This window comes from Marmota monax, unplaced genomic scaffold (assembly GCF_021218885.2).
Source record: "Marmota monax isolate L192 unplaced genomic scaffold, Marmota_monax_Labrador192_F-V1.1 WCK01_AAM20220418_F8-fsc00021, whole genome shotgun sequence".
In the NCBI taxonomy this organism is placed as follows: domain Eukaryota; kingdom Metazoa; phylum Chordata; class Mammalia; order Rodentia; family Sciuridae; genus Marmota; species Marmota monax.
The window spans coordinates 20245184-20254531 of record NW_026695228.1 but is presented as its reverse complement, the minus strand read 5'-3'; the positions used below and the strand labels follow the sequence as shown (position 1 = coordinate 20254531).

The 9348-nt window shown below is 57.7% G+C and overlaps 1 protein-coding gene across 12 annotated transcripts in view; it reads left to right on the top strand.

Annotated features, from left to right (window-relative positions):
- Positions 1-390: 390 nt before the first annotated feature.
- Crtc1 (CREB regulated transcription coactivator 1) overlaps positions 391-9348 on the top strand; it is a 76694-nt gene continuing 67736 nt past the window's right edge. For 11 of the 12 annotated variants that reach the window (XM_046436538.2, XM_046436537.2, XM_046436535.2 and 8 more), the window contains exon 1: positions 391-549. In XM_046436538.2, the coding sequence (XP_046292494.1) occupies positions 424-549 (126 nt within the window). In that variant the 5' untranslated portion in view covers positions 391-423. Of the gene's footprint in view, positions 550-6348; positions 6546-9348 lie in introns of those variants that run through there. The other variant, XM_058576495.1, reaches the window with a different exon arrangement.

The window sequence follows — 9348 nt, the reverse complement described above, 5'->3', positions numbered from 1 at the left end:
TGCCTCCGGGAGCCACCTGTCCCCGAGACGTGCCTGGTCCCACCCTTGTGAAACGGGAGTGCGTGGGTCAGGCTGGCTCGCTCTGGGGGTCTCCAGCACTATGGCCCATTTCTGGATCTTGCCCAACGGCCAGGCGGCCGCTGTCCAGCTAGTCAGGCAGCGGATCAGAGCGCCTGCGCCGAAATTCCCACTCTTTCCCTCTTCCCTCCCCGTGGGTCTGAAGCGCGCCGCCGAGGCGCGCGCATGCGCTATTGCCCCCGCGCCGCGCGTCTCTTTTCTGCGCCTGCGCCGCGCTCACGACCGCCTGCGCGCCTGCGCAGTGCTCACCGCCCGTGGGCCCGGCCGGCGCTTGCGCTGTGGCACGAGCGAGTGGGGGGGCGAGGAGGTGGAGGAGGAGGAGGAGGAGGAGGCGGCGGCGAGAAGATGGCGACTTCGAACAATCCGCGGAAATTCAGCGAGAAGATCGCCTTGCACAATCAGAAGCAGGCGGAGGAGACAGCGGCCTTCGAGGAGGTCATGAAGGACCTGAGCCTGACGCGCGCCGCGCGGGTAAGGGGGTGCCCGCGCCGACCCTTCGGGGCCGGGGGAGGAGAAAGGAGGGGGCGCGTGTCTGGCGCGTGCACGGGGCGGGGGGGGCGCGCGGCGGGGGCGGGGCGCGCGTGGCGGAGGCGGGGCTTGGCACGGCCCGAGGGGGACAGGTGTCCCCGTGCCCCGGGCGTCGTGGGCGGGACGGGTACCCCCACATCCTAGAAACCTGAGGTGTGCAGGTGTCAACACATCATTGCTACTTTAGGAGGATAGGTGACACTACATCATTGTTACCTGGAGGGGACAGGGGCTCTACATCGTTACTACCCGGAGGGAACAGGTACCACTACATCGTTGTTACCTGAGGGGGACGGATGCCGCCTATCATTACTACCTGGAGGGGACAGATGTCCCCGTGTCACTGCTACCTGAGGGGACAGGATGACGCTGAGGTGTAGGGGCTGAGTGCTGCTTGTCGGCATCATTTTTACCTGGGCGTTGGAGTACAGGTGCTCTCACAGCATTGCTACCTGAGGGGGAGAGGTGCCTCTACATCACGTTCACCTGTGCCCTTCTTGGGTGTTGGGGAGGGACAGACGTCCCCACTTGTGGACCTGGAGTGGGACAGGTATCTCTCATTCCTGAACAGGTGAGGGAAAGGTCGGATGCTCTCCCTCACGGGGTCCTGATGGGACCTAAGAAGGCAAATTGTGCTGAGTCCTGGAACTTTTGGGGACCAGGTGATGTTCTCCCAGGGGGACAGGGGCCCTTTCAGGATGAGGGTGGGAGGATAGGTCTGCCTCAGGTGGCTGGGTGCATGTGGCCTGCAGGAGCAGGCCAGGTTCTGCCTGGCTCACTTGGGAAGCTGCCACGGGCTTGGAGCAGGGTGTGTTGGCGGTGGGGTCTGAAGCGGCTCTTCTCGTAGGCCCGTGATCATGGCCTCAGTTTCCTCCCAAGTGTGTCTAGCAAGACCTTCCTCAGGGGTCAAGGAGGAGAGCATGCTGTGCACAGGTGGCTGCAAATGTCTGCTGTGGTCCTTCAGTGGTGAGACCTCATCCTGCACTGTGGGATCTAAGAGGAGGTGGGTGTGGGAGTTGCAGGCACCCACACCCCTGGTTTCTGGATTCAGCCACTGATCTGACTGGTGCAGGTGGACTTACCTCCATCTCTGATTCCTCAGGTGGAACTTTGGGGTTGTGTTATTTTATAATTAGATGCTTGTTTCTCTCCAAGAAGGTGGCCTTGCAGGCTAGGATGTGTGTCTTCATTTCTGTGTACACATTCAGTGCAGATTGGTGCTGTGTCGGGCAGACATTGCAAGAGCCTGCTCAGGGAGCGGGCCCCGAATGTTTCTCCTCTAGGATGTGAAGAAAGAGGTGGTTGGCAAACGAATGAATGAGTGGAAGAAGAAAGAAAGTGTGCCACTTGAGTGGCATCCACAGTCAATTAACTGAAGCAGGAGTGTATGCGGCTTATCTCTAGCACATGGTGTCAAATGTTTGTAGTGTGACAGGAAGCAAGGGGTCATACTAGGTTTGTGGTGTCATCATGGTTGGAAGTTTGGTTTCTGCATGGGGCTGGAAATGGACTATTGTTGAAAAAATTTCTTTAACAGAACAGCTCCAGCTGGGCGCCTGGAATCCCAGTGGTTTGGGAGGCTGAGGCAGAAGGATTGAAAGTTCAAAGCCAGCCTCGGCAACTTAGCAAAACCCTGTCTCAAAATAAAAAATAAGAAGTGCTAGGGATGTAGTTCAGTGGTAAAGCACCCCTGGGTTCAGTGCACTTAACTACGAAAAGAAAAAAAAAAGGATAAGAAATATCAGCTTCATTGAGATATAATTCACATATCATACAATTTACTTGCTTAAAATGAAAAAGTTCTGTGATTTTTAGTTAATTCATAGAGTTGTGTGACTGGGACCACTAATTCCAGATTATTTTCATTGCCCCCAAAGAAAAAACTGTCCCCATTAGCAGTCACAGCCCATTCTCCCCCTCCCCCCGCCTTTGGCAGCACTAATCTGCTTTCTGTCTGTGGATTTGCCCGATCTGGACATTTTGTATCAATGGAATCCTGCACTGTGTGGCTTTGTGTGTCTGGCTTTCACCAGGCATGCCTGACATTTTCTGGGTCCATCTATGTTGTGTATCAGTGCTTTATTCTTTTTTATGGCTGAGTAATATTCCTATGATGGACACATCATATTTGTTTATCCATTCATTGGTTAGTGAATTTAGAAAAAATTTTTAGAATATGCATTTGATGGTTCTGTCCACACTGGTGTCCATTTTCCATCTCCCGCCGCGCACTCTGTTGCATTCTTCACACTGGGGGGGCTGGATCCAGGCTGAGGTGCATTTACACCGAACTTTTGGAGACAAAGCAATGTTTTCTACTGGTGGGGGTGGCAGAATCAGGGGACACTTGGCAATATCTGGAGATGTTTTGATCATCCTGACTAAGGGAGGCTGTTGGCACTGGGGATGGAGGCCAGGGATGCTCTTGAGAACCCTCAATGGACAGCACACCCCACCCAGAGAGCAGTCTGGCTCCAGGTTTCCAAGGTGGAGAAGTCTCCCACTGGAGAGTGACCCAGAGGTGCTCAGGGTTCGAGCCTTGTACCCTGCTGGGTAGAATTCAGTGCTGAGCGTGCAGCCGTGGGCTGTGCCGCCTGGGCAGGTGGGACCAGGACAAGCAGGCACTCTGCCTGACTGGCCATGGTGTGTCTGTGTGGCCTGTAGGTGAGTGGGCTCACCCGACGCAGGTCCCCGCCTGAGCTCCCTCCTGCAGCAGACACCAGGGCTTCCCTCACACCTGTGGATGGACTCGAGTGGCCGGGTCAGCGCCTGCTCCTCTCGGGAGTTTCTAAGGACGGCCAGCCTCCTCCTGTGTGTGCTCCTGGCTCCCCGTGGCGATGGTGGGCTCGCCTGAGGGGCTTGCAGGCGGAGGAGGCTGATCTGCAGGGGTTTACCTGGATGAGTACGTCCCTGTCGGGGGACCCCAGGGTGTTGGGTGGAGGGACTGGTGTGGTGTGCAGGCCTGAGCAGGGGAGCTGCTACCTTCCTTCCTGTGGGAGAGCTGTGGCGCTCTGCTGTGTGGCTTAGGGCAGGTTTCACAACCTTTCTGAGCCTCGAATCCAGACCTGTAAAGTTGGGGCAGCTCGTTCATTTCACTTAGTGACAATTTTTATTGCCTAGCGTGTCCCAGGGACTGTGTTGAGTGTGTGGTAACCCAGTGGTGTACAAGGTCCACCACGGCTGTGCTTTTGGGGAGCTGATGTGGATTTGGGGGGGAGAAGAAGGAATCAAGTGAAGGAGGCTGTCACTGCGAGGGAGCGGTGTGCTGGGAGGGGATGGCTGGGGGCGCAGAGGGCGACGTAGGCTGCCCACTCAGAGGTATGGAGGCCTTGGGGAGAAGCCTAGAGCTGGCGTGGGTGGAGAGGGGAGGAGAGGTGGGTGCAAGGCCTGGATTTCACCCTGGGGACAGAGCCCGTGAGGCTCAGCCGCGGCCCGTCTGTTGCTTATTCCTGTCACAGTTGGCCCTTCGTGTCCCTGGTCTCAGTGTCCTCAGATTCCACCAACAGGGGATTGAAAATATTTGGAAAATGAAAATTGCATCTGAACCAAACGCGTACAGACCTTTTCCCTGTCCTTGTTCCCCACACAATACAGTACGGTGACTTTTCCCAGCAATTACGTCGTGTCGGTGTCAGAAGTCATCGAGAGATGAGGGAGATTCTGCAGAAAGAAGTGCCTTGGCTCTATGCAAAGGCGACGCCGGTTCCTACCAGGGACTTGAGGATCTGTGGGTTTTGGTTTTCTTTGGGAGCGTCCTGGATCCAGGCCCCTGGGGTGCCAAGGGACTATTGTCCTTCTCCACAGCGTCCAGGCCCACCTTGCAGTGGTGTGATCATATTCACAGTTGCACGCCCAGCATCGACTTCTGTGCCCCTAAAGGAAACCCCACCCCCACTAGCAGTCACTCCCCACTCCCCTTCCCCAACCCCTGGCACCACTAATCGGCTTTTTTTCTCTGGATTTGCCTCTTTGGGACATTTCATATCAATGAAATCATATGCCATGTGGCCTTTGTGTCTGGCTTCTGTCACTCAGCACCATGCTTTTGAAGTAGCAAAGATTGCTGCTTCATTCCTTTTTTTTTTTTTTAATTTATGGCTGTCAGGTGCAGTGGCACACGCCTGTAATCCCAGCTACTTGGGAGGCTGAGGCAGGAGGATTGCAAATTTGAGGCCAGCCTTGGCAACTTAGCAAGGCCCTTAGCTAGTTAACGAGATCGTACCTTAAAATAAAAGATTAGAAGGGCTGGGGTGTAGCTCAGTAGTAGAGCACCCCTGGGTTCAATCCTTCGCTCTGCCAAAAAAATTTTTTGTGGCAAAGTATATTTAACATACAATTAGCTGCTTTAACCTTTTTGAGGTGTACTATTAAGTGACATTAAGTACAGTCGCAGTGTTGCACAACTATCCCTTCCATCCGTCACTTCATTCCTTGGTGTAGCTGAGCCATATACTTTTTATGTGGATCTGTCACATTCACGTATCCCGCTGGACCCTTTTGGCTGTTGGGGATCTGGCAGCTGTGGGCATCTGCGTCCTTGGCCTTGTGCTGGGGAGTGGAGGTGCGGGGTCCCGTGGTAGCACTGTGTACCCCCAAGAATGCTCTGGCTTAGAAGATGGCCACAGCCATGAGGGGGGTGGTGTGGGCTGAGTGGCTGCTTCAGGCAGCCAGTAGGGGGGTGGTGGCTCCCATAGGGGGTGACCAAGAGCAAGGGATTTTGGTGGCATTTGGGCTGGGGGGTCAGATGGGAAGGGTTAGGGATAGAGCTGGGGTGTCACCACCTGGTTATTTATATATTTATTTTATATTTTCTAGTTGTAGACGGACACGCTACCTTATTTTACTTATATGTGGTGCTGAGGATGGAACCCAGCGCCTCACACGTGCGAGGCTCTGCCACTGAGCCACCGCCCCGGCCCTTCACTGGTTACTGAGTGTCTCAGGCCACAGCACCTGGGCCAAAGTTCCCCGGTAAAGCAGCCCAGGGTGACCTGGTCACGACCGAGCGACTGCAGTCTCCTGGTCCTGCTCTGAGATGTGGTGGCCCTGCACGGGTGGGTCTAGGCAGCGTGCAGCAGGGGCTTGAACCAGTGGCGTGTGGAGGCGGCCCCCCATCGTGGCCCCCAGTCACGCTTGGCACGGGTGGCCTCCATGCTGGCTGCTTCCACTCCCCGGTGCCATCTGTGGCCTCGGCTTGGTGTGCATGTAGGACTCCCTGAGCCACTCTGATGAGAGGACAGGATGAGGCGCCCTCGCCGCTCTGCCTGTCCCCCCAAAGCCCCCCAGGTTGTCAGCTGTCCGCCATGGCGGGTGGCCGGTGGGTCCAAGGAAAACACCTCCCACCCCCCACCTGTGAGGGGGACCTTCGTCGGAAAAGAAGGGTCGCAGATGTAATCAGAGTCAGGAGCCCGAGGAGAGATCATCCAGGATCTAGGGTGGCCTGCAAGCCAGTGTCTGGTGTCCTTAAGAAAAGAGGACGTGCCACAGCCACAGGGGAGAAGGCCTCGTGAAAACAGCCCGAGATTGCTGTGAGGTGGCCACAAGCCAAGGAGCACCAGAGGCCAAAGAGGCCAGGACGATACTGCCCTGGGGCCTTCAAGGGCAGGTGGCCATGCCGACACCTCCTCACAGACCTCTGGCCTCCAGAACTGGGGGAGAGTCAATTTGGGTCCTTTCACACCTCCCAGTTTGTGGTCATTTGCGACAGTGGCCACAGGAGGCTCCCTGGGGTCTGAGGCAGAGAGCCTGCGGAAGCCGCGCCTGGTGGGGACCTCCCCGAGGCGGGCTGGCAGCTGCTGAGGTGCCTGGCCTTTTCCGCCTGGCTCCGTGGGGGAGCGGCCCTTCCTTCACCCACTGTGGGAAACGGGGGGCCTTCGCCCCACACTGAGCTCAGGGTAACAGTGAGACAGAGGGACAGCCGGTGGATACCAGGGCCACAGGTAGGGGTCGCCTCTGCTTGGGGGCTGACCACAGGGCCTGGGCCCGGGGCAGGGGTGCTGGGTGAGGGTGTTGGCTTGTGTGCCGAGTTGGGTGGGGGACACGCGAGCAGAGGTTTCTCGGAGGAGAAGTCTGCCCTGTGCCCTGAAGGAGCCCTGTGCCTTGTTCCGCACCCTGTGGCTGCACTTACTCCTGGAAGTAACGCCTCAGCAAGGAGCTTGCTTTCCCTCCATCTTGCTGATGGGGAGCTGAGGCCCGCGGAGCATCCTTCTGGGAGGAGGCCGAGCTGGGGTGCACCCCGGGCAGCATGCAGCGGCGGTCTGGAGCAAGGATTAAAACCAGCGGGCAGCTGGCACAGCGGAGGGCGCCGGGGGTCCCTGCTGCGTGGGAGGCTGCGGCGGGAGGATCACCTGCGCCCAGGAGTTGTAGAGCAGCCTGGGCAACCTGGTGCGACCCCGTCTCAAAGCAGCCAAACCCGCCAAGCACACACACAAAACAAACTGGAGCTTCCGGTTGTGGGGGAGTGCTGTTGTTGTTGTGTGACTCGATTTCCGGAGCCAAGTCCTGTTTCTCTGGGGACCTGGGCCTGGGAGTCAGCATCTCCTGCCCCTCACCGCCATGGCCTCGAGGTGGTGGCTGGGGCGCAGCTCTGCTTCCCGGGGCCACGCCCGCTGGGCCTGGAGCGCGCTCTGGGTGCCGGTTCTCAGGGGATGCAGAGGAGCCTCCTGGTTCATCTGATGGCTCGCCACGGGAAGGAGGCTCCCGTGGGGGACCCCAATCCGGCTCTAGGCCTTTCCATTCACGTACCCCGCACGTGATTCCTGGGTGCCCCCACCAGCCCGAGAACGTGTCTTGGCGCTCCTCCATGGGCAGCCTTGGAGGCAGACTGGGCGCCATGGTATCTTTGTGTGTGTGTGTGTGTGTGTGTGTGTGTGTGTGAGAGATGAAATTCGCAATAAATTAACCATTTTGGTATACGACACGGTGGCTTTAGTGCATTCACAAGGTTGTGCATTCACCGCCCAGTCACTCCCCCGTCCCCCTCCCCCGGGTCCCAGCAGCCACTGATGTGCCGCGTGCTCTGTGGAGTCGCCTGTTCTTGGCATTTCGTACAGTGGACTCACACACCGTGTGGCCTTTCCAGTGGCTCCTGCCGCTCAGCGTCCTGTTTTCGAGGTTCACTGGTGTTTTCCAGGCATGGCTCACCCGCTTTGGCTCCCTTTGTTCTTGGTGGACTTTGGGTCCTTTCCTCCTTGGGCTGTGGCGAGCATCTCGTGAGGATTTGCTCCTTTTCACTTCTCTCGGGCAGATTCCTGGGAGGGGGTAGCTGTGTGTTGTGACCTAACCAAGTGGCCAGTGCTCAGAGGACGTAGTCAGGCCCGCCTTCGCTGGGGATCGGAGGAGAGTTTCCGAACCTGCAGCATGTGTAGGATAGGGTGGCCAGGTGGGGGAGGGGGGTGTCCCCACTGAGGGACCAGCATGGTAGTTTGGCTGAGTCTCACAATTAGACCTGTCTCCGTGCCGTTCCGGGTCCACCAGCAAGTACTCCCTGAAGGCAGTTTTCTCCAGGACCTCACTTCCCGTGGGCTGGCATGTTGGTGGCCCGACGTCTAACACAGAATGCCAGCTGGGACCCACCAGATTGCTATCCTACCCCACAGATCCAGGCCTTGGCTAGCTACACCTAATAAAGTTTTATTAGAACACGGGCCACGCCCGTTCGTTGACACGTGTCTCTGGCTCCTTCTGTGGGACAATGACAAGTCGAGGTATGGTCTGCCCAGGTGTTTGCTGGCCCCTGGGCTAGTGTGTCTTCAAGACCCGCTGACCTGGAGAGTGAGGAGGATTGGCTGGAGATGGCGGGGGCTTGGAGGGAGGGCGTGGCAGGTGGCACTCCTCCTGGTTTGGGGGCCTGTGAACTATCTGGAGGGACAGGGACAGGCTCCCCAAGACTCTGTTTCTGCTGTCTGGAGTGGGGGCTGGGGTCCTAGGTGGAGGTCTGAAGAGCCTGTCACACGGGTCCTGCTTGGGGGCCTGGGCCTCTGGGTCACCTAGGTGGAAGGAGGGTGCTCACCTTGGGCTGGGGTGAGCTAGCTGGCCAGTCCTGGGGGTGACAGCTTCCAGTTGTCTTACAGCCAGGAAATGTCTTCCCTCCTCACTGTCCCCAGGTTTAGCCCCTCAGAGCACAGTGCCAAGTAACACCTGCTTTGGCCAGTCACATCTCTGTTCTGTCCCTTGGGTTCCTGTCACACCGTGGGCCCTTTGGCCCTACTGTTGGGGGCTGAGGGGTTCTTTAGTCTCTGCTGGGTCAGCTGTGCTCTGTGTCACCAGCTTTCTGGTTTCAGTCGGGATTCCGTAAGCCGCATCAGGAATGCCACGTGGACACTGGGGGCAGCTGGCAGGAGGGGTCGGCCTGAACGCTTGCCAAGGGAGCATCGGCCCGCAGCTGGGCTGGGCGCCGGTGCACACCTGTGATCCCAGCAGGCCAGGCGGGAGGACCACGAGGTCACGGCAGCTGGGCAATGTAGCTAGACCCCGTCTCAGAGTAAGTGGTGAAAATGGCTGGGGATGCAGCTCGGTGGTAGGTCACCCCGGGCTCAGTCCCCAGTCCAGAAAAAGAAAAAAGAAACGACATCACTCCATGGAAAGCAGCATGCTCTTGAGGACTGATTCTGCCTTTGGGGACGTTTGGCAGCACTGGGACGTTTTTGGTTGTCATGATGGGGTGTGTGGGGGTGCTCCTGGCATTGAGTGGGTAGAGACCAAAGATGCTGCTCGAGCCCTACAGCCTCAGGACGGCCCCCA